General features: G+C 43.3%; 1 protein-coding gene across 2 annotated transcripts in view; it reads left to right on the plus strand.

Moving 5' to 3' along the window:
* Window positions 1–25,503, plus strand: part of SLC22A23 (solute carrier family 22 member 23) — a 110,089-nt gene that overhangs the window by 22,649 nt on the left and 61,937 nt on the right. For both annotated transcript variants that reach the window (XM_059853384.1, XM_059853376.1), the window contains exon 3: window positions 1,550–1,704. In XM_059853384.1, the coding sequence (XP_059709367.1) occupies window positions 1,550–1,704 (155 nt within the window). The remainder of the gene's footprint in view (window positions 1–1,549; window positions 1,705–25,503) is intronic.

Raw genomic sequence — 25,503 nt, forward strand, 5'->3', positions numbered from 1 at the left:
TGCCAACAAGTTAAATCTTTGAGGGGCCTCACAGGTGATACTACAGCTGAAAATAATAATGAACCTGTTTTCATGCAAGGAGCCACGACAACACTCTCTTAGGTGTGACTTTGAAAAAGCCTGAATGATGACTGGCGCACTCTTCCAGTTCCCAAAAATGCAAAAAATTATAATGTCTCTTTTTCAGCCCTTCACTCCTTATCTTATTTAAAGTACTGCAAAATCCAAAGTTCTAATTGCGAATGCATATGTATAATGTATTTTATAACTGCTGGTGACAATCTGCTGAAATAATTGAATAGAAATGCTACAGTATGTGAAACTGGACTAAGTTGTGAGATTTAAATGCTCTTTATTGTGCTGACATTCAACCTGATGGCTGGCTTGCAGCTGACAGTCTGCTTTGAATGGGTCTGTGAAAGCTGCCTACGAAAAGCAAGTTCATGTATGCTTTGTGAAAATGGCATATGGAGCTGACTAAAAGGGATCCTCAGTTCCACTGGAAAACTTGTGGGAGTTGACAAGTTGAAAAATTTTGGAAATCTCCACATAATGATCCAATTCTTGCTTAAAAATAGCCATGTGCTCTGGTGCTTCTTATCATTCTCCTTGCATAGAAAGAGGGGAGAGAAAAGGGAATTATAAACACTAAGCATATGAATAAGAGATGTTAAAAATGTCATGTTCCTTGGACATGAAAGAGCCAAACTCTGCAATGGCTGTCCCCACATTCAGTGGTAGCATAACTCTTCCTCCTTGTCAGCATTGTACCAACATATGCAACTACAGGTTGCAGCTGCAAAGGTGGGCTGCAAGTCCTCTGCCACTGTTGCCTGTTGTGGTTTTTGAAATGGTTTATTCCTTGCGCTCCCCTCCAGTCAGGCTGGTTTTGTAGGTCTTTCCAACAGCTATTGGGATACAAAGTGGAGGGACTTGAAGCTCACAATTTTCCTGTGAGTTTTATTATCCACTCTCTAAGGCTCAGTGAGGTGACCCAAGCCCTGTTTTGTGTTCAGTCCATGTTTGTTAGGCTTCTCCTCAACAAATGAGACCAAGAAAAGTAGTTTTCTGAGCTGGCTGCTCTTGTAGATGAGACTGAAAAGCACATGTCTCTTGGGAAGAGGAAACCTCTGCAGCTAAAAATATATTATGCCATGTAGTGTATAATACCATATATCCTTCTGTGCTACTACAGAAAACTCTGAGAAGTTGATTTTCATCTCCAAGGGACTTATTTCTGGCCTTCCAGTAGTTCCTAGATGCTTCCTTGTTTATCTTTGTTGTTCTGAAAATGCTGGTTAAATCAAGCACCAATACAATGTGCTGTCTCTGCTTAATCCTTTCTGAGATGGACTTGTCAATGCAAAGCTGGCAGAGAAATCTGGGATTTAGTAAGAAAAAAAGGAGAAGAATGGAACAAATGTTAAAAATGGGTAGCAATATTTGGAAGAGATTGCCTGACTTGTTCCCCTCTTTGCCAGTTTTCATGATCCAGCATTCTGTCCATCCTGGCTTTTAACACTGTTTTTCCATACTTCCTTACTTCTAGGGTTGGTCGACGGCCTGTCCTGCTCTTCTCTGTCATATTCATTTTGATATTTGGACTGACTGTGGCACTCTCAGTGAATGTGACCATGTTCAGCACACTCAGGTTTTTCGAGGGATTTTGCCTGGCTGGAATCGTCCTCTCCCTGTACGCGCTGCGTGAGTATTCCTTCACTGCCCATGCCAATGGGTTTTTATCGAGTATGAGGTTTGCTGTTCTCTGGCTTCCTGCTTTTGTTCGAACAGATCAAACCAGAGTCATATTGATTGCAAAAGCTTTAGCCCGAATTTTGCTAAGGAGGATTTTTGCAGCTGTCTCTTTAGGTTACTACAAAGCAGTCTGTGGAGTTGTCTCAGAGTTCATTTTAGAAGTTATAAGGTGGTTTGGGTTTGTCTGTTGTTTTTTAAACCTAGAAGTTACCTGGGTCATAGCCATAATGTGTAATGGGAGTAGATTTCACCCTGTAATATTGAGCTCAGTGGGAGACTGACCACTTTGGCTGCCTCTAGCAGTGTATATTCTGGCACTTTTTCAGAACTTCCTCTGTTTCTTGCAGAAATATCCTGTGTCCCTTCCTCAGGGTTGTAAAGTTACAGCAAAAATATGTTAGAAGACCCTGAAGTCCTTTTATCAACTCCTTTTTATTTTTTGGTTGCATAATTTTGGGGTTTTGTTTGGATGTTGTTGTTTTTGTCTGTTTTGTGAGGGGGGAAAAAATCTCTGAATGAAACTTGAGGGAAAGCTTGTAAGAAATACCTACATGCTCCCATCTGGGCTGATCAGTAAAATTGTGGCCAGAACACTTGAAAACCCCCTCTGGAGGCCTTGCCTTTGGAGGATACATCCATGATGCCACCAGCCTAATCTGTGTCCCTTGGATGTGTTCCAGAGAGCATCTTCTGCTTCCTTGGCTGTTTGTAATTAACAGGTAGCACCACACCAACCAAAGAAAACACAAAATTTTCTCCTCTTTATTATGGCTCTGGAAAAGTATTATCTAATTATATCCTGGAAGTTGCTTTACAGATCTTTATAAAATTTTATTTATTTCCTATTGTGGATGGTATCTAACCCATCAAGATTTAGCACAGTATCCTTACTTTGCACAGAGTATTTTTTAGTATTCCACAGTTTTTGTTTTATTTTTGGTCTGTGCTATGGGGAAAGAGGCCTGGCTGCAACAGACGTGAGTTTGTTCTGTTTTGCACTTCACTGTTATACCTGATATAGTACCCAGGATACCTGATTTTTTTAAATTTTCTTGCATTAGTTCATGTAACCTCTAGTGAGAATCTTACATCAAAAAATGAAACTACCACTGAAGACATTGCACTTTTATTGAGAAGAAATTTAACCTGTGTGGTTCCCATGGGAGGGGGCTTCAATGATCCCCAGTGTGATGTTCAGCTGGGTAGTAGGCTTGTCAGGATTTTTCACCAGTTGCAGCATATTAGTTTTTCTTACTTGATGAGGTTTTTTTTTTAACTTTTAAGAGCTTGCAGCTGATGATTTTCATGGGGAAATGCCAACTAAGTAGAAGTTTGATTATGGACATTTTTATGATTGGAGTGAGAGTGTATGTGTTGCTTTAGACCAGACAATAGCTTGTCAGCCCAGGCTTTCATTCAGAAAATGGCATATTCTGGTTGCTTCATGCACTACTTGGTCCAGAGCAATGATTTGAGTCTGCTCTTTAATCTCCACCTGCTCTAAAATTCAGGTGTTTGCTATAACCACTGCTGTCTGGATATTCAATGCCTAAACAGAGCTAGTAGGTGTTAGGAGAGATCTGTGTGAAATTAGCGGCAGGCTGAACATCAGCACACTTCTGTGGAGGTGAGAAAATGTGAAAGATGCAGCACCTGTGCCTCTGATAAATCTTCTGACCTTCTGTTTGAATAGATGAGGGGAGGGAGTTTTTACTGTATTAAATAATTCAAACAAAAAAGTTGTCCCCTTGGTATAGAGTACTTGGAGAGAAGCAACCCCTAAAGTCTCAAGAGAATGGGAGTTGTAGGGTTCTCTGTTTGGTGGTGGTTTTGATTTTAGTCCTTATATAATCTCTTAGCCTTCCTCTCAGTATTTACTTACTACTATCTTTTCTGCTGGTATCAGAAAGTGTGTGAAGTACTCTTATGATTCATAGCTTCTCTTCCCTTTCCCTTAATGGCCTTGATTTCTTCCCCTGGAGATTTGTTGCCCCTGAACTCCCAGCTGGCTGCCCTGAACAGAACAATAGAAAGTGGAAAGTTTGACCTGTTAGTGGCAGCCATTAGCCAAAATTTCCGAAGCTACTGTGCAGAAGAAAAGTGCATAGGCTTGCATAGCCTGCAAAGGTAATTAGTCTGCCTCTGAGATCCTTTTACACTGCGTTGAGCTTGCTAGTTGTGCTTGGATTTATGGCCTGCCTGGGGGAAATTGTAAATAACAGTTCAGGATGCTCTGGGAGTGAGAAGAGCACAAAAGTGCTGTCTTTAAAACACACAGCTGCCAAGACTGAGTTGCCTTCACCATCCAAACCACACTCTTCTTCATAGCCTAGTACTGTTATCCAAGGTGCAGAGTGTGCCAGGGATGAGCCCTGCCTTCCATGGAGGGACAGCGTGGAGCTGCTGTGCTCCTCTGCAGGCTTTCCTCAGTGCTGTGCTGAGCTCTCCTCTTGTGGCCTGCAAGTACAGCCTCTCCTTGCCTGGAGCTGCTCAGGGCTTATCTCAAGGAACCACCTTGGGATGTTGATTTGTTAAACTGAAAATTTCGCCTGTAGCTGCCATAGTTTTGTTGGAAGAGGTGTTTCAGGTGAAATTTTTAGTGAAGCTGCAGGAAGAGACAGGCTTGGTGCTTGCTGTGAGGGGGGGAAGCAGAGGAGCAATGAGCCCAGGACTTTCCCCTCCTGGCTGCTGTGGGTCCTTGCATCATCCAGGAGAATGAAATGCAGCAGATCCTATTCCACTGAGCAAACACATGAAAGGCATTTCTTTCATGCTGATGTGGAACAAGAGGAGCATTTACTGTCTTGCAGAAATGTTTTCCTGCCTGGAAATGGGTTTTCCTACCAATCTTCATGGGTTCCTGTGCTTCTCAGCAGTTAGCACACATCTTGTGTGGTCAGGGAACAACAAGAATCCTCAGTAAGCTCTTCCCAGGAGGGTGCAGTGTCTCCCAATATGCCACACTCAGCAGCAGTGTGATGCACAGAGGTGGTGCTGCCTGCTGTAGTATGCTGGGTGGGTCCCCTACTATCCTTGCTTAGCAGATTTCTGCAGTAATGGGCCACCTTTTGCTGGAGGGAGGTGCTGGGACCAGTGGCAAAATCTCCTGGAGAGAGAAATGGTGAAGGGATGAAGAGGAGTGCTCTGACCACAGTGGCTGGAAGGGCATGTATGGCCTGCCCAGCAGCTAAATGTAGAAGAGAGTACGGACTGGGGACTGGAGGAAAACAGGTTAAGAGAAGGCAGGGGGAAAAGCTGTTGTTCTCTCAGGGTGCCTTCTGTTTGGTATTTGTTGCTGTGTGCAAATCCAGAGAGGAAGGATGGGCCTCCTGCCCCTGTTAGCTCAGCATGGATGGATGCATGGTGCCACAGCCTGCTGCCCAGCCAAAGGGCAGGAGGTTTGAGTTTACCCACTGGGGGGAAAGCCCTAAGATGGCCCTGAGAAGAATTGTCCTTAGAACAGGCTGAGAGGGAGAGGAAGAGGTGTGGGAGCCCTGAGCAGGGTCACGGGTGCCTGAGTAATAGGCATGCCAGTCTTACTGCAGATAGCTCTGCTTGCTGTTGCAACTCACGTGGGACCAAGTACACTCAGCAGATGTGGAAGTCATGGGAGAGAGCAAATCTGATTACTTTGAGGGTGGGGAGGGTGTTGCATCTGGGTCACTTTCATCTCACTGTGTCATTGCCTTGGCCCTGACCACAGAGCAGCCCTTTCCTGGGTGCTTGTGGGGAAGGGCAGATGCTTTGGCTGGCTCAGCACAGCTCCCTTCCTTAGGGCTCGTTGCCATCAGCTGACACCAGAGCTCTCATGGCTGAGGGCAGGAGTTCCCCCTTCACCCCCTCTCCTCACATGCTGCTGCCCAAGTCAGGCTGGTGCCAGCATCTGCCTGAGCCCTCTGCCAGGCAAGCCATCCACCTTCCCTCCAGAGTTCACCAAGCATGCTGCTGTCAGTGGATTGTGCCCTCTGGTCTTGTCCCCTGCTTCCTTTGGGAGATCTGCTGGGCACAGTGTCTCTTGTGCTGCCTGAACCTGGGGATAGAGTGGGAGTGGGGGCTCACACTGGGCAGGGCCATTAAATGAACAAAGGAAAAAAAGCCTTCCCTTCCGGCTGTTCATGTCCTATGCTGTATCTGTTTCACGGTCAGGATCCCTGCTTTTGTCACTTTCAGGAGGCAAAGCTAGGACTTTGGCATTAATTAAACTATTTAAGGAGAAGGAGAGGAAGGGAAGAGATATTTTTCAGGCAAATGCTCCTGGCAGGATAAGAGCTTCCCATTAAAGAGCTGTATGCTGTCCCTAATGACTGTACCTGAGCTCAGGCAGCACAAGCCACGGTGTGGATTTGCACACAATTGCAGGCTGCTCAGCAGTTTCATGTGTGACTGAGCTACAGATTATGCTGCAAAATTAAAGTCTAGACTTGAATGAACTGGTAAATAAGCTCTGGAAATAGCTTTGCTAGAAAGAAGATGACATCTAAGGTTGGAGCAAGGAAGCAGGGGTGTCCCTCCAATGCATAGCAGCAGAATGAGTGGGCATGTTTCTTCTCTTTCACTGTTAGGAGAAAAAAGGTAGAAACACTCTTGAAAATCATAGGTTGTGTTTCCAAAGCCTCTGGAAGCTTGGCAGAGGCTTTCAGACCAGTTAGATACATCACAGCTGGACATCCTTTCTCATTTATAGCTAGGTCAGTCTAACCTGTTACTCCTGCAAATTACACAGGCAGTGATCTGAAAGGCTAAATGTGGCTTCTTAAGATTTTTTTTTGAACTTGTGTCCTGGAAAGCTAGAGCAGAGTGCTAGGAAGTTTGCCACTGACTGAAGAATGAGTAAGTGCCAAAATGGAGCAGCTCTGAGTGTTGAGCTGCAGTGATGTCAGATTTTAAAAATAATTTTGCTTCCAGTCAGGTGTTAATAGAAAGAGTGAGATGTATGGGTTTTTTCTTTTCCTCTTTTATTTTTCAAAAGCGTATAGGCTCTGAAATCCTGAAGCATTTCAAGTTTATAATTGATTTCATTCTCTATTTTCCTCTCATGACTCTTCAGTAGCAAGCATGGCCTTGGCAAGGCAGGTGACGCTCTGGAAACAGCAGGCTCTGAAGCTGTTCTGTGTAACCTGAACTGGCTCAATAAATAACCCAGCAAAGCATTCCCAAATTGTAGGATGTGGAAAACATCTGATTCCTTTCCAGTGCATTGACATGTGAGTTAGCTCTGCAGTAACGTGCAGTTCTCTCCCCTGACAGGTCTGTGATAAGATCAAGGTTGTTAAGCCACCTACCTTCTGTTTATGTAACCAGCCTTCCTTTGTCTGAGTCACTTGACGAAGATCTGGTAGGAGTGATCACAGAGGGATCCACTGAACGAAAAATTTTAACTGGCTCGCCTTAAAGTGACCATTAATTGTTAAATGATACAGAACCTCTTTGTTTATAGAGCCACCTCTATGTGGCTGTTCTATCATTGAGCTGGTATGTGATTTTCTGGAAACAGCACTGCTACAATTTTCGATAGCTTTGCGGGAGAGCTGTTAAAAAAAAAATATGCAGTAGGAGCTCTCCAGCTGCTCAAAAAAAGTGCAGTGCATGCCTTTTATCAAGTGCCTGGGGGCTCAATTTATGCAAGAGTGGAAAAGGTTATTGGAATTACAGTACTCTCCTCATAAGTATAAATCTTCCTGTTCTACCTTGCTTCCCTCACTTTAGTCAAATCACAGCTCATATTGGTCTGTTTGTCTCTTTTTCCTCAGTACTTCTGCTGAATTTCCTTCCCTTTTCTGATGGTCAGAGTGGGTATAGGCTCTTCGAGGGACACAATGTCTGCCATTAGGGCAGACATGGACCCTCATCCTTATTTTAACCCTACACACTGTCACCGGGAGCAGAGGTGCCCTTGAAGCATTGCTAACATGTTGTCCTGAATCCTTGAAAAAGTGTACCATTGAAGGCAGCCCACTTGAAATTAATTTATACAAAGTCTTCAAGTATGCCAAAGAAAAATAAAAGTAAGCTCTTTCTAAAGCTCCTTGGAAGGTTAGAACATGTTTGCCCGATGCAGCAAATATAGCTTTAATCAATTTTTCCATTTCAGTTGCTGAAAATCTTGTGTGTTGTCAATGTGACAAAAAGCCTAAGGAATTTTATTTGAGGTAGTTTTTGTATGACTGGTCAATTGTGACTGCAATTAAGATAGAACACTGAAGTTGTTACACTTGTGATGAGACAATCAGATGAGATTAGAGTACACTTGCAATTTCCCCAGCTCAGAATTTTTACCATTTAAAGTGTCTGTCTTTTAATTGTTCCAGACCAGCACCAACACTTTGGGTATGCTCAGTCTGCAAAATCTTACCTTCTGTCATGCAAATACTTGTAACTGTTCAGAGCTGTAATTACACTTTTAGGGATTTTTTTAATTGGTGGGGTTTTATTATTCTGAGCAATGTCAAACAGATTCAAAAGTCTGTTGTGCAGCTGAAAGCTTGCTGCCACTGAAAGGAAATGAGAGGGGCTTTTCTCTTCCTCTTCCAAATTCCTTTGCATTGTCTCAGCTGCTCACACAACTAATGACTTTAAACTATAAGGGAGTGTTTAAAATGGATAGTTAAATCCAAAAAAGTTGTCTTTCACTTGCAACTCTTTGACTCAACTGAAGTGGTGTTATAGGCTCACTGTAAGAATAAATGGTGAAGTGTCTGTTCCCTCTGCTGGTTTGTTGGGGTTTTTTCTCCTCTTGCTGTAAGACAGCTGCTAAATGGCTTTTTCTTGCTGCATAGATCCAGGCTCGTGCTCTGTGTTGTGTAGGGTGGCTGGTAGTAAAATCTTCCCATAACACATGCGCATCCATCCATGCAGGCCATGTCCAAGTGACTTTGGTTTTTAAAATCTTAATTTTTCCTACCAGGAAACTAAATTTTTTGCAGAGAGCATCAGAGAGAAGTTGTGCATATAAAGCCCGTTGTGCTGAGACTGTCGGCTTACTGCGTTTTAGTTGCCCTGCTCCTCATCTGTGTCCAGGCACTTGGCAGCACTTGGAAACAGGATGGGCTAGTGTTGGAAATGAGAGGAGCAGTGACATTCTTAGGAGCTGCTCTTAAGACAGGCAGCATTCAGGGTTGGATTTGTTTTTCCCCCAGATGCTTCTTTCAGTGAGGGCACAGACATACACACATTTTTTTGTGTGCGCGTGTGCCAACTTTCTGCTGCAGAAGGAAGGATGCATAGGTTCATAAATCACCCAGGAATGAACAGTGCTTTCCTTCCCTTTCCTGCCTATCCCTACGGGCTAGCTTGTCAGGAAAACAAGCCAAGTTATAGCAACAGGATGTGCACAGAGGAAAAGCCATGTCTGTGTAGAAGGTGCATTTAGAAGTTATCTGTAGTGACTTTGGATGTTCAAGTCCAGCAACAAATGTCAGTGCACAAATTCATATAAATATTTATGTGCCTTTCAAGGGGAACCGTAATTAAACAAGGCTAGCCAAATTCCCATTCCTAGTCATGCAGACATGACTCCTATTTTCTCACTTACAAATAATATAACCCTGTGGGATTTTTACTAGTTCAAGTTAATTAAATTTCACTCAAAGCATGAAATTTGCAGGCAGTGCTCATTGCAGTAATTCTGCAAGTGTGTATTATTTAGTCAGATACAATAAAAAGTTCACTTTTGTTTCAATTCTTCATTTTATTTGTTGACAGGGTACAGAATTTAACCATACACACCATACCACTGCTCATATCACTCATTTTTCTTTTTATTAAAAAGAAAACTCGGTGTAGCATTGTGAAGGAATTTGTTCATAAGTTATATGCTGCAATTATTGATGGACCTAAAAATATGAGCTATGTTTTTGTCTTTTGAGAACATCTGGTCCCTTCTTAAATGAGTTGTACAGACACTTTAGTAGTTTTTAAAGATAAGTTGAGACCTAAGTGCTTGCTAATATCTTGGAAACTTGTTTGTTCACATTCTTTGAATTCTGGTTATGGTATGAATTGTGAGAGAAGAAATCAGTTTACTGAAGTCTAATGGATGATGTGCAAATCTTTGCACTATTACAGTTTTGGATCTATGAGCTGTTTGTCTGCTTTAGTCACCTATACATTCAGTATGGAATCTTTCAACTTTTCTTGCAACAATTATTGAATTTAGGCCTGGTAAAAAACCCCAGACAGTATACTAGAGAAAAAGGCTGTTTGAAGAAGGTTCAGTGGCTTGGAAATACAGCTGACCCTTGACGAACTGCCTGTGCTGAACTGTGGAGGAAAGCACAGTCCAGTACTTGCATTAGAAACGGATCAATTTGGACCCATTTTCTTGCACCTCTCTGGGTGATGTCCCCAGCTCCTGGATGTCCCAGCATTTCTCTCTAGCTAGCCTGTGCTTGGAGGAATTCTTGGCAGGCCAACAATTCTTGTGGCCTCTCCTTCCAGCTTCCTGCCCTAGTCCCACAGCAGAGACCGCTCTCTGGTACAGCGACGCCTCAGCCCCCTCCCTCGCAGTCAGGATTTAAGGGCAAATCCATCTCCATCAGTGGCTTAGCTCACATAATCAATGCACTAGGTTAAGGACATACATTTCATTCTGCTGTTGTTTATTCTCTGGGGAGAATAATCCCTGGCAGAAGCAGCAGGGGAGAGCAGTGTTTGCGCATGCCTCGGCCGGACTGGAACCTGAGAGGTGCCGTGGTGCAGTGGAGGAGGGCAAGCTCTGCCTGAGCGCTGTGCACTGGAATTGTGATTTTTGTTAAAAATGCAGACTGGAGAACCTGTGTGTTCTGGCACTAAGATGTAGGTAGGTTATTTAATGTTACTGTTATCCAGACACTGGAGATTAATTCCCTGGGGAAATGAGGAGGGTATTTTCTCTATGAAGCACTGAGTTCAGCAGATATTTAAGCACCAGAGTTGTTGTCCAAAATAAATAAATAAACGAATCCCTAGAGTTTTCTGCTTGATGTGAAACTGCTGTCCAGATGGAACAAAGTGTCAGCCTGCCAGCTTTTCAGGGACTTTTTTCAGTTCCACTGTTTCTTCCTTTCAGATTTCAGTCTTGTAGGACAGATTTCAGTCTTGTAGGCACTGTAGCTGTCTCCTGGATATGGAGCACTTGATTAGCAGAGTCAGAAGAAATAAAAGTAGCAAAAAAGGCACAGGAAGCAGAATCAATAATGTGGTGAGGCAAAAAGCAAGATAAGGGAAGAATTTCTGTGGGGTTTTATACTATTATTATAGCAAACAAAAATGGATTGAAGGCAGGAAGGGAAAATAAGAGCAACCTAAAGATTGTGTAATGCTGGAAGCAGCTTATGTGGTGAAATTGCAGCCGGTGTTCCTAATAGCATCCCATTTTTGTTTCATTTTTAGCTTTGACATTGAAAGGTTTGGTTGGGGTTCTTTGCCTAGAACTTGACTGACTTGTTTTTCAATGCAGAAAGCCAAATCTGTCTTTCTAGGAAGCTTGCGGAAAATTAATTAAAAAGCTTTTGAATTATAGATCCATTAAAAATGACTCTGCTTTGAAAGTTAAATAAATAAATAAAACTGTCAGGGTTTGTCATCTGTTGAAAAAAAATTGTTTCTCTTGTATCTGTGCAACAGAGAAACCCAATTACTGAACTCCAGTGCTTTGGACTTTGGGCAGGAGAAGCTTTGATTACATCAACCTTGACTGAGTATTTTCAGGTGTCATTTGTGAGTTTAGAATAATGAATCAACCATTGTCCCATTCTGTCCAATCAGTTTTCCCATTCTGCTTTTTTTTGTTTAGTATCTGTGCTAAGTCTGGAAGAAAACATGCAAAATCCAACCTGCATCTTGCAAACCTTTAACCTGATGGATTTGACTTCTGCAGGAGACAAACTTCATCCTTTTTAACTGAGTGTTTTATTTCAATAAAAAGCATTCATGCAGGTGCCTTTCCTCCCTTCCTGACCTTTTCTTTAATGGTGGTCTTTCCCTGAGGATAAGTGTGTCATATGGGTCTGGGGTTAGTAACATGTGCCAAAGCAGAGAAGAAGAATAGCTAATGCATGACCCAAAGAGGAAAAATAGAAAAATCCCAGACTATACAGTATGTACCACAACTGCCTCCTCTCTCATGCTGTGATAAAAGACAATGTGGCAAATATTTTTCTAAAATAAGAAGTCTGCTCCAATCCCATGAAGAATAATAGCAGCAACTAAAGATCTTGTGCCCTAGTTGTTTTGGAAACAAAAAGATGGCCAGACAAAGCTGGCAGCATGTCATGCTGGCATGTGTGAATGTGAGTAGCACTGCTGCCTCTGTGCTGTCCTTTGCTGGGATCCTGGCAGGGAGGTTTTCAGTACCTGGTGGGACTTGCATTTGGCATGCCATTGCTTTTTCCTGCCAGGACAGCTTTGGATTTGACTTCTGACTAGGATACTTTTTATTTACCTATAATCTCTATCCCTCCTTCAGGCCACAGAAGCATGTCCTGCTTGCCCAGTGCTGCTCAGGTGCCAGCCAGCAGCTGCAGTGTGGTTCTGCCTACAGCAGTGCTGTGCGGGGGGAATACCTCTCAGGAGTGAGAGGCTTCTGGGAGAAATAACCCACCTGCCAGTCCAAGCAGGACAAGGCCTTTTGTTTATGTGTCTGATCCTTTCTGCCCTGAACCTGGGAGTAGTTCAAATCTCAAAATGACAGTGCAGGAGGAACAGGCTGGAGCTGTTACCCTGCAGGAGAATCTGATAGCTGCTCAGGGACAGCCTAAGCTGACCTGGCTCTGCCTGTTCTGGGAATGTCCATCCTGCCCTGCCTGGTGTTCCCACCTACTTCTGGCCCTACTGATCCAGCAGTGTAAACAAGCAGAAAACACTTGATTTGGTTGTTTTGTTTGGTTTTAAGTCCATTTTTCCCTGGTCTTTCTCTTCCCAAAAGCTCACTGCCGGGTGGAATAAGCATAGGCGAAGGTGGAGTGAAGGACCAAGTGCCTGGGGGGTCAAGGAGAGAGGAGGGACTGCAGGCCATGGTATAAATTTGCCTTGCCATAATGCCCTGCTGTAGAAGCAGTTTAAGAGCCCTTGTGGCTCGCTTGAAGTGCAAATGAATCAATTCCTGCAAGCTCACTGCAGCAACCTCGGTCAGGAAATTCCCTTGGTGTAAACAGATCAGCCGGTTGCAAGTCATGGTGAAGCTTGACTTAATTCAGTGAGGGTCATTCTCAAATCTGGGATTTAAAACTTATTTCTTGCAGGCTTTTTAAAGATTAGACAGTGTTTAATTGCATCTTGGCAGAGACAGCAGGTCTAATACATTGAGAAACATATGTCTTGGACAGGTTGATGCTTCCATTCAGGAGAGCTGTCTTTGAAGGAGTAGCAGATGGGAGTCCTTCCACCTTTTCTAGGCACTGACTGAATTCGAGAAGAGCAGATAAACTGGCAGCAGAGAAAAGCAATTGTGAAAAATAATTTACAGAAAGCAATTCTTAAAAATAATTTACAGAGATCTGTATGGCTTTAACTTTACTTATTTAAGCTTTCACAGTGAGAAGCCTGGCTTTGGATTTATTGAAAACTTCTGAAGGTCAGCTGGAGAACCAAATATGATCAGGCTCTAGTTATGAGATTTCCACTTTTCTGGCTGGCTTTTCTTAGCAACATCCAAATTAGCGAATAAATAAACCCCTTCAGTCTGCCGATGACAACAAAAAATCTGTGATTCAGACCAAAACATCTTGATCATGAACTTGGCACTGCTAACCCTGAAGAGCAGAAATGCAGACCATCAATCTAATATTTCAGTACTGTAAAGAGCTGCTTTGAAAAGGTCATTTTGTTGCTGTCCCATCTGTTTTACTCAGTAAATTTCCCCCTTCGATGAGACTAGATTTTATTTTTGGGTTTTGGGATTGGAAAGGTTAGGTCTTGAACTGGGGAGCTGAGATGATGATGTTTGTGTCTAGGATAAAGATGCTGAAAGATGTTCTCTGTACTGAATTATCTGTCAAGCTCCTATAACCTTGGTCTTTGATTCAGAACATTTTCAAAGTCTTTGGGATTGTCAAATTGTGTGGTTTGGTTTTGGGTTTTGTGGTTTGGGGATTTTGTTGTTTTCTTTTGTTTTTTAATTTATTATTTCTGCCTTCTGAATTAATTTTTGATTCTTAGGTAGCTGCCTGAGAATGTCTGACTATAGCATGCCCATTTCTATTTTAAAATGTACTGTGTGAAGTAGGAAATACAAAAGGAAGTTTCTGGATTTATGTGTTTAGGCTTCAGCTGTGTCTCCTGTTTGTTTTGTTGTAAATGGCAGTACTGAAAAGTGAGTTTCACTTTCTCAACAGTGGAATGAAATGGTGCTTATTTTTTGGAGAAGACATCTATGAGAAAGGTACACCACAGCACTTGTTATGATATATTAGGAGTGTTTGCCAAGATTTATGTGAAAACAAGTTTTTTTCTGATGATTCTGAATTGGAATACTGGTCTGCAAAATGTTATGCACAATTCTAATTTCAAACAGAATTTTAGTGACTTTAGTTAAAGCTACTACTGGAAGAAGTCTAAATGCCAAAACAAACAATATTTAAGCTGATTTTTTTAATATACTGCAGGCAGTTACACTTGTACTATGTGTAATTGGTATGAAATGGAGCTTTTGAAATCTAAGCCTTGAGACAATTTCAAGACAGGCCCTCAGTGTAAAATTCATTAGGTTTAATTTCACTTAAAGGTAAATGTAAAATTATCACACATTTGAGTAACCTAAACATACAATTTGTTGAAACTTCCATTTCCTGTTTGTTTTGCAAACTGGTGAATGAGGATGGGACTAGGATGTGGTTGGCAAAGCCATTCCATGTTGTCTGTACCTGGAGATCCTGGCAGCAGCACAGGAAGCTCTGGAGCAGCCCAATGCTGCCCCAGCACAGGAGCCTGTGGAGAGAGGTGCTGTCAGTGTGGTGTGGCTCTGGGGGCCAGCAGAGCTGCTGCCCAGCTGGTCATCTGCCCATTCCTCAGAGTTCTGGTGTTCCCCTGAAGGTCTTTGAGGAAAAGTCTTGCTGCATGGGAACTGTGCTGCAGCTGTGATGCTATTGAGATACCGATGCTCAGTAATTATTGGATAGAGCTGTTAACAGGATATTCCTGTTAATGTGCTCACCATGAAGGAGAAATGTGTTTTCATTCCTGTAACTGCTCCTAAACTCCCAACCTGGGGGAATCCCAGCAGCTGCTGGTGCAGGGAGCAGCTGTCCTGCTCACCTGCATTCCACTCTGCATCTGCTTCCTCTCTGCTGGCTTAGTTCAGCCACATAATCCAGCCAACAAATTAACAAAAATTCAATTTGCTGAGCTGATTTCCTGCTCTTTTGTTGAAATACCCACTTAGGCAGCAAATATATGCAAATGTTGGAGGTAAATGTCAGGGGAGGTGAGAGTGCTGGAAGGTGGACTTTTGTGATGGGATGACAAACTGCATCCTGACCAGCATTATCTCCTGAAGCTAAATCTGAAAACTGAACAAAGGTGTAGCCATACATTACAGCTCTCAAAAAACACTGCCAGTGTCACAATTTTCTGCCACGTGTTTACACCTCCTGAATTTTCCCAGTTGGGCTGGCTTTGTAGCTGCACTCAAAATCAACTGTGCAAGGTGATGTGGCTTAATCAAAATAAATCAAAAATACTTCTTGAAATATTAGTCCCACCACTGTTTCTGTGCTTTGTTTTTTTGACAGATCCACCCTAGGGTTATTGTGTGTTTGCAATAGCAGTGGAATTGGGGATAAGGCAACCATAGCCAGTAGCGTGCTCTTCCCATCTTGTAACACGGTGTCTCTGTGGTCAGGATGAACTATACTTTGAGTTTCTTGTGTACTGCAGAGTACACTTCAGGTGGAGCAGAATCTAAAGGGAAAAAATCAGAGCACCCTTTTGTGAAGAAAACTGAATTCTTGAAGTGTAAAATTTTCTAATGGCATTACACAACCTTGTCTGACATGGCTACAGTCTTTGGACCACCCCCCCCCCCTCCAAGGAAGTTAAAGAAATGATGGGTGAGGAATTGTGCATGTATGGATTGCAGCTGAGCTGGCCACCCTCCCATGCAAAGGTCAGGGAGAGGAAGAGACTCTCAGTGAACTGTTTTTAGTGGCAAGTTGTGGTCTTTTCTTCATTTGGAATTCTGGAATACTAGCAGCAGACCTAGCAAAGATAGATAAGTGAGTGAATGGCACCAAACAGGTCAAAGGCACATGATGAAGCACTAAAAGGAACTATGGCATATGGGAGGATGTGTCTTAGAGGAGGGGAAGATTGCCTAAAAATAAATATATGTAAATAAAAATTAATATATATGGACATGTGTGTATACGTGTACACATATAACACATATTTCTTCTTCAAAAACTGTACTCTATTGTGGTAGAAACTTGCTACAGAAAATATTTGACTTCTCTGGCATCTCCCTGAGCTGGAGAAACCATCGGTGTTTTGTTTTGGATCACATTTTTAATGTCTGTGGTCTCTGGAGATAAGGTGTTACTTTCAAATGTGATAATGTGATACTTTTATTAAATACTATGTGTGCTTTATTCCTCATGTCTGGATTCCTGGATCACGTTTTCATTGCAGATTCTTTCCTTGCTAAACTAGTCTGCTGTATCATGGAAATCCTTAAGCAAAAGGGACAGATTAGGTGAAAGCAGGTGTCAAAATATTAAAATTTCTCATGGGATAGAAACTCCCTGTCCCACACAGACAGCAGGTATGATCTATTGTTGGCACAGTCTCCCAGGCAATCCCTTTGCATCTCTTCCTCTTCATCAAGTTCTTAGTGACCAGAGACTGGCTTTCAGAAAACCCTGTGATCCAGACTGGCCTGGAATAGGTGCATGGTCTGACTCTGGGGGATGTCCTGTACAGGGCTGAGTTGGGCTCCATTCTTGTGGGTCCCTTCCGGCTCAGTATGTTGTGTGATTTGATACTTGTGTGCAGTGTGGATGTTTTGTGGGAGAGGCAGCTGCTCTCCAAATCTGCAGGCATTTCTCCTGGTGTCCTGCACACCACTGGAATTTACTGAAACAAATTCCCAAGTGCTGGTGTCTGCCTTTTCTTCATTTCTATTCTGTCTTTTTGCTGGGAGTTGGAAGCATTTCGTCTTTTTATGTCCCTTATCCCCTTAAGATGGTGTGGTGAAAAAGCACAATGCAAACTTAGTTATTCATGAGATGATTAAATCGATATGAGATCAGGCAGGTCAATTGGCAAGCAGTAAACACAGGCTTTTAATTCTAGAATGGTTGAGTGCTTGGTTCCTTTTGTAATGTTCATGTGTTGCATGTGACATAAGAGGAGATTTTGTGTATGTGCATGATCTCTTGGGCTTGTCTGGAGTGATGGAAGTTCCTTATGGTGGCACCAAGCAGCTTTGCTGTGAACCAGGAGCCTTTGACATTAACGCCTTGGCAAACTCTCCACTGTCACTTGCATTGCCTCAAGAACCTTGGTGCTGCTCTTGGAGCTGTGGGGAGGGACACAGAGGGAGCTATCCCTGCTCCTGGGAATGCCTGCTTGCCAGATAACTGCAAAAATTGGGCTGGTACCCCAAAACTGTGTGTAGAGATGCGCACTGTGCAGTGCCTGGCCAGGGGTACACAGGCATGTGTGACACAGGAACGTTTCCTTGTATGATAGCCACAGACTAATGGAATGTGGCTAGAAAGCACAGGGAGCATGTGGGTGAGTTGTGGAGGTGGTGTTTTGACCTCTAGTCCAGACTGGTCTGTCTTATGCCTTCCTAAAGCAGTATAAATTTTTGGTTTCTGGTTTATTTTAGCAAAGGGTCGCATAAATTATGCATGTGTGGATGTTCTGTCATAAAATCGTAACAAAAAAACACAACGGCAAAATCAGAAGTCCTGGATTCTCTGTTAATGCTTTTACATTCTAACTCATAATTTCCAAGTTAGAATGCAAAATTGAATTATTTCTCAGCTTAGGGAAGTTTTCTCGTTTAAAAAAGAAGAGGAAAAAAGGTCAAGTCCCAAACGATGCTGTTGCCTTTAAGTGTTGGTATGGAAAAAGATTATGGGATGCCCTGCAGTCAGCAAATCCATTTTGATCTGGTTTGAACGCTCCTCACCTGACCAAAAGCACGTAATGTGTGTGTGTGTTTCTGCATTACTATTGATCCTAATTTCCGGGCAGTGCCACTTAATGGCTTTTGCTCGTTTGGAGACGGGCCTGGGCTGACTTTCCCAGCCGTGCCAGTGTCATCTGTCCCTGGAACGTCCTCCACCCCAGCAGTCACCGCTTCTCCCCAGAGCGTTAGCATTGCTCACCTCACTCTTGGTTTCTTCCTTGACACAGCTCCTTAATGAAACACCTGATGAGTCAGTGTTAGCTAATCTCACTTGGGTGTATGGCTGTCACCTCCCTGGAGAAGCTCTGTCTGTGTCTTGAGAATGCCCTGAACCAAAGAGAGGCTGTTTGCATTCAGCTGCAACTTCTTTCTCCACATCATTTTAGAACTTGGTACCTGTAGGGATAGCAAATTGGAAGTGAAACTGGCACAAGCAGAAGGATATGTGTGTGTCTCTTACTCCCTCAGGCAGCACTTTTACATAAGAGGGACACTTTAGAGATGCATATTGAAATTTATTTCATCTTTCTGCCCCATTAAACAAGCAATTGGTTTTCAACAGCAGCTCGCAGATGAATCTGAGTCAAAGCAGGATGATTAACTGGAGGACAGCCAGCTTGGCCATTGTTTGTCCTCTCCTGTTTAATACTCAGTGTATAGTGATACACGCATTAGAGACTTCAAACTCCTCCCTGTGAGAGACAATAAGTAAATTAATCTGTTGAGAAATTGCTGAGACTCCAGCTTCCCTACCAACATTTTCATTTAACCATGTTGAATACTGCTAGCTGGAGTTGCTCAACTCAGTGACTCACAGCCAAACACTGTAAAGCATTATTTTTGCTTTTCTGCATTTCCTATCTAAAAATGGGTGTTTTGGAGTTCAGTTGGGTTGAATGCACTGAGGTGAAACTTAATTCCTGTCGGCTGATAATAACTGTTCTTCATTCAATACACTCTGCTTTTACTCACAAAACTGGGTGATCTTTGCATGTACATATCAGCAACCCCAAAACTACCATGTCTTGAGGGCACATGTGCCCATCCCTCCTCTGAATATCTGAGTTTTGGGTGTTCTAGTGACTAACTTGACTTTAGAAAGGCAAGGATGTTAAGGAGTGTCTCTTCAATCTCCAACAGGCCTAATCTCTTATATCCCAGTATTTTCCATCCCTATTATTTTAAAGGAAAAATAGGTGTGCTTAAAAGCCCTTAATCATTGTCATGGTCCCTCTTTTGGTTTGTTGGTCAGGGAAGCAAGCATACTCTATACTTAGGGGTGCTGACAAGAGGGAAGATAGAAAGATGCAGGAAAATGCTACTGCTGTGTACACTGTGCCTCTTAGCCAATTTAAACCACCATTTCCATCAATTTCCCTTTGTAAGAACAATTTAGAAAATGTAACTGTTGCTATCTACAGGGAAGGGCAAGTGAATCTATAAATTGAAGTTCAAGGTTATTAGCACTCTTATCTGTCTATAATATAGGTATATGTCACTGAGCTGCTGAGTATTTTTATTGCTGCTGGTTTAATAATTAATCTACCCTTTGGAAGCTGCAGGCTTTTTGCCTGGGGTTAATGCACTCTTAACATCCCTGTGTCTCCCACCTTGTCCTGAAAGCTAAGTGGTGCCACAAGAATCTCTGCTGCAGGGGACTTGTTCCATCTTTGATCATGTGTTCATATGTCTTCATAGAAAGCATTTTTAATCCCTCTCTGCTGCCAGGTTCAGACATAAAATCTCCAGTGCTGTTCTACAAATCTGTTCTGCATTATCTTGGAGCGCTGGTGCATTAGCAACTAGCAGTGGTAAAGGGCAGGTTTCTCTGAGCTAGGCAGTGAAAGAAGGTGTGTGCGTGACTGAAAGGGCTGTTGCATGTCTGTCCCCAGCTCAGAGTGGGGAAATGTGTGCCTTTAAAAACAAATCTTGCTGCCTATGGGATAAACTCCTTCCCCCATGCCAATGTCTGGGTCAGTTCAGGGCCTTTCTGTGCTTTCTTGGGAGACCTTGCTTGGTGAGATGTAACTTGGACCTGCCAGCAGGCACTGCAGTTTTTTGGTGCCTGTTTGCTTTGTGTTTTTTCTGTCCTGTCTCGTTGGTGTAGAAAAGTGCTGAATTAGTATATAATGTCTGTCACAATGAAAGTGGGGTGAAGCATGCTCAGCTGCTTCCATTTGCTTGTGAAGATCCCATTCTGATGGAATTCTCTGAAATGAGGAGCTCCTGCTTCTGTCAAGTGGGAGAATCAATACTATGTGCCATGCTCTGCCCTGTTCACCATTCTGACTTCCATCAAATGTAATGATGCCTGCCATGGATTGCATGTTGTGCATGCTCCAATGTGTCATTCAGGAGGAAGAATCTCCATCTGTGTGCTGAGCACCATGCTAGGCAAGATGGGATGAAGGAAAATGTCTTTTATCCTATAAGGTGTTTGATGTATTTCTGATCCCTGTGATAAAGGGAAGAAGAGAAATGAGGCTGGGATGTGGGATAACAGAAGTGTGGAGAGTGGCAGAGGCAACACACTCCTCTCAAGGTAGCTTTTGTGCTTCTAAGAAGGAAGTGTTTTGTTGAAGGCAATTGCTTTGGGGAAGCCTGTTATGCAAGCCCTCCTAACTATGACTAGAGGGATACCTCTGTGGGAGAGTGGATGAAGCAGAAGGAATAGGAGCTGCTGAAGCTGCATCTGTGCACTGGGGAGAGGGAAGGGCAAGGAAAGTTAGGTTAGGAACAAGTAATAACAGGATTCGGACTCAGTCATGTATTTCTGAAACACTGGAAAGAGAGATGAAAATGTGGAGTCCTGATTTTTAACAAGACCTGTTTCCAGCTAGTTCATGGAGTGACTTAGCAGCCAATAGATCCCTTTTGAATAGATCCCTTTCCTGTTGTGTTTGCACTTGATTTTTTTTTTTTCATATATGCAGAGCTTGAATTCTGAAGGTCTCTTCAGCACCTCCAATTGCATCTGAGCAGAATCTTCCTTGGTGGGTGGTGGCTTTTTCCCTATTTGTAGCAGCAGCCCATGCAATTAAGAGCACGATGTTTACATTCATGGCTGAAGCCATGGTTTTAACCCAGGTTTCCAGAGGCAAAAAGTTATGGTTTTCTGCCTCATTGAACTGTTTTTAATTCAGTTAGGGCATTCTTCAGTCTCCAAATGACATCATACAGATTGCCTAGAACAGCATGGTTGTACTGCCCAGCCTCTCTGGTGGGCAAGTTTTCCCTTAAACCAGGCCTGTGCTGCTTTGTTCTTTGTGGAGCTCCAGTGATGGCTGGGAGGAACACTGGCACTATTTTTCAATCTGGAGTGCTTCTTTCCTTGTTTCTGTCAGTCTGCAGCAGAATATCTGCCTCTAATGCAAGGATGCCCCGTCAGAACAAAGTCATTGCCCTTCCCATGGCAATCATTTAAATACAAGATTCTTCATTTTAGTTTAACTGTGGTTGAGCACGCAAATTTCTAGATTTGCAATGTTATACAATTTAGCTTGGTCGGTTGCTGTAGCAGTGACACTTTAAGCCATCAGAAATACTGCTTTTTATTTGTAAAGCCATATGGATTTTACATTATAAACAGTGATTACTAATTTCATTCTCTGAAATTTAGCTTTCTGTAAGGAATAGTTGCATAAAATGAGAACAAAGCCCTAAAAGCTCCCAGTTTAGTTGTGTTGGTGATGTGAGTGGGTTAGCACAAGCTCAAGTACTCTTCCTCCCAGGAGCTGAAGAGGATGATTTTGTGCTGGGATTAGACACAGCTTCTCTTAGGTAGCCAGTTCTGTGTAGAGCATCCACAGATTCTCAAGAGGTTTGTTTTGGAACAACGAACTATTATTTTTATCCTGCCCTGGCTGTAGTCCATCTGCATTGTAGGGGTAATAAGGTGTATCCTCTTGCTTCCCTTCGCATTAGACACTTTATCCATTCTCCCTGTCTACTCCACATGCACCACACAACTTACTATTGTCTGTAATTAGTATTTGAGCTGTTCTCAGCTTATAACTATTTATTTGTCTTGGAAACTGGCCAGTGTTTTCCATGGGATTACTTCTCTTTGTTATAGTTGTTACAGTCAGGATGGTTTAGGCAAAGCAATGCGGCAGTTGGTTTTGGGGCACCAAAGGCTAATTGAGGTCTCAGAAACCTTGGTTTGCAGCCCAGAAGTGCACACTGCCCCATCCAGGGCAGATAGTAAGTGCTATCTCTTGCACATATGCAACTAATATTTTGTCTTCCTGCAAAACATGAGGGTTTTGCTTGCAGCGATCAATGCTGGTTTGTGATAACAGAGTGTGCTGTAGGAGATGATTGTACTAATTTCTGGTTAACTGACAGCAGAACAGAGTAAAGCAAGTTTTGGCTTGGTGGAAGGGCAAAGCTAGCATTGAAGGATTACCTTCAGAGGTCTGGAAATGCCTACTTTATGGACATGGGACATTTTCTCAGTAAGAATGTGGCCAGACCTAATTAAGCAGTTCTCTCCGGACAGTGTTTGTTTCTCAGGTCACTGCAGTGGCTGTTTCAATCAGAATTCTCACTTGTATTGAAACTGCCCTGGAGTGCAGGTGTCAAACTTTGTCCCTAGGCAAATATTTGAAGCCAAAGTAGTCCAAGAAGCCAAGTTAGCTTCATGTGGACTTCACCCATGAGGTTTCTGCTGCTTTTATTTTTTTTTTTTTCCCCCATAGCAAAAGCTGGTGAAGTATAGAAAGAAGTGTCTGTGACCTCATAATTGAATAAAATGAGACTGCTAATTATGTCTGGAGGATTGTTAGGTTGTCATCAATATTTCTCGTTGCATTTAGTCCCACAGAGTTTCTTTTTTGAGAAGAGAAGAATTCAGGGTGGATGTTGCTGCAGTCTATAGACTTTACTCATTTTCTTTTTTTGTGTATTTCTGCATGGATTTATTTGGGAAGGTTAATTGCTGGGTGAAACTATCTGCCTTGACAATCAATGGTCCTGGGCAAACAAAGGGCTATAATTTTATTATCCCACAAATGAGACTCAAAAGGTTTTCTTTATCTTTGATTCCCTTGCCCTCTGGACAGAAGCAGGAAGAGATGCTGCACTTTGGGTGGTGCCTGCTTGTTCCCTGGCCCTGGAGGGGTGGGAGATCTCTTAGGAGGAGCACCACAGAGCCCGTGGTACTGTGAAGGCCCTTCTAGCTCTGTTACAGCTTTTCAGGAATGCAGAGAGGGGAGGAAGGTGCCCTGCTTTGTGGGTATTTCAATCAAACCATGCTGTCAGGTGGAGGAAGAGGCAGCTCAATCCAGGTTGCCTGTAGTTCACCCTCATCTGGCTGCATCCCTCTGCTTTCCTACCCCCTCACACCTCTCCCTAACTTCCTGGCAGTCCTATTCCATGACATGCTCTTCTCAGCCCGTTTCAGGCCATGCAGCAGTAGCACAAGAGAGCCTTTGTTTAGCTAGAGTGCTGTATCTAAATGCTGTGAAAAGCATTGTGGCAGCTGCCTATGTTTGAGACTGTGCTTGGGGATGTCTCTGAGGGGATCTGTGTGGCCAGCACCCTCTGAGCTGAGCAGCAGAGCTGTAGGGAGGCTTTAGGGGTACAGGAAGGATGCTGTAATGTGAACTGCATGGATACACACTGGCTGTGTTTCTGCAAGTGTTTCTGCAGAGCAGCTTCTCTGTGTTGATGTCACAGCAAAGTGAGTCTAAGGAGATCCATGAAACGGGAGAAACTTCTTTGACGTCTGACTGGTGATACAGAGGCTAGAGAGAGCCATGGTGTCAGCTGCATCACCCACTTGCAGAAGGAATCCCAGTTCTTGGGGAGCTACTCAGGGCTACCAGCAAGGTGTTTTCCTTTCCTGCCCAGCTCCTTGGCCATGCTGTGGCCCAGAGCCAGCCTGTGTCTGTATTATTGTGGCCCAGCATTCTGTACCAACAGCCATCGAGCAGAGCTGTCCTGGGGAGGCCACTGGCACTACTACAAGAAGCCCTATTTTGAGTCAGCGTGTTGATGCTGTGCTGCAAGTGCATCTTGTTCAAAGGCTGTACTAATTATAAATTGGTCTAGGGAGCCGAGGATAAAAATATCTTTAGTCAGCCTGTCTCTGTAAACAACCTGTGATGCTATTTGGAAATGTGGTGTAGTTTTCATGTTGCAGGGAGTGTGTGTGTGTGTGTGTGTGTGTGTGTGTGTGTGTGTGTGTGAAGGACTTCAGCAGCCAAAGTGCAGAGCTTCCTTGTGGTCAGGCTGACAAATAAAGCAGTGAAGGAATTTTTTTGCATGCTAGAGATGGCAAAGTGGATATTCACAACATTCTTTTCCACGCACTTAGGGGAGAAATTCAAGTTTATCTCAGGATTGTAGGAGGAAGGGTGTTTATTATACCAAGCATATGCTGTAATAGTACCTTCTTTTTTATAAATAAAAAAATGCCTTTGTAACACCTTCTCCGTTCTGGCCATATGAATTTGGGTAGACTCTCTCCTGTACATTGCAGGAGAGGTCTTGCTTCTCTGGTGTAAGAAATCAGCTAGTTCATTGCTAAATCAAATGCTGATGTATACTGTCATCTTCAAGGTAAGTTTTCCTACTGGGAAGGGGGTGCCAGAGGCAGGAGGAAGAGCCGGGTGGCAGCTGCCAGTGACAGACACACAGGGGAGCACCCATGAGCGGAAGAGATGCTGGAGCTCCATAACAGGAGCTCTCTGCACAGCTGGAAGCTGCTGCAAAGTGGCAGCGAGAGGAAACCCCGCAGCCTCCTTTGGCTGTCTCAGGGGTGATCCTGACAGATCTGTCACTTGGCTCCCAGAGGAGCTGAATCCCTTGTGAACACCCCCTGACCATGTTTCAGGCAAACCTTCAAATGTGTGCTGGGTGTTTGGGAAGATGAATTATGCGAGCATGTTTTTCAGGGAGGTAAAAGCACTTGGCTTTTCCTTTGTTCTTCAGCTCCACTGTGACTCAAACCAGGATGGTGCAATGTTTCCAGTTTCCTCAGCGTAATGCATCTTGCTGTAGGTCCTGGGCTGCCCTGTGTTGTGCATTTTGCTTTTTGCAGAACAGGGGAAATACAAGGAGAGGAGGGAGGAACAGATACAGCCCCTTTTGGGTGTCTTCCAGTTCAATGCTTTGGAACCACATTGAGAGGCTTGAGGAAAAAATGCCTAGATGTGAAAGGGCTTGCCATCGGAACTAAATTATTCATCAGAATATTAAAAGAAGACTGTGCAAAGATGTAAACTGAGCGCACCCCAATGCAGGCTGTAATGAGCTAAAATTATAGTTATAGTCTTGGGAAAAGACCACACTCTCAATTAGCTTGGTGCTGGCAGCTGCCTGAGTGCATACAGCACCTTCTGCATGAGGATGATGCCAGGCATTCGTCAACTTTGTATTCATTTTTCAGTAGCTTAAATAAAATAGGATTTAGTCTGCATCAGCAATAGATGACAGCACTGCCAGTTAATAGGATGCTGTAAATCTGGAACCTCTTTGCACCAGCTGTCTTACAACTCTCACAGGTTTTCTCATTTGTTTTCTCCTTGCTGTTTGTCCTGTAAATGTGTGTATCAGGGTTTCCTGTAATCTCAGCCTCCTCTGTGTCCCCTTCTTGCATCAGCTCTGTTTCCAGCTGTTAATCATATGTGCTT

Source organism: Haemorhous mexicanus, chromosome 1 (assembly GCF_027477595.1).
Source record: "Haemorhous mexicanus isolate bHaeMex1 chromosome 1, bHaeMex1.pri, whole genome shotgun sequence".
Taxonomy (NCBI): Eukaryota; Metazoa; Chordata; class Aves; order Passeriformes; family Fringillidae; genus Haemorhous; species Haemorhous mexicanus.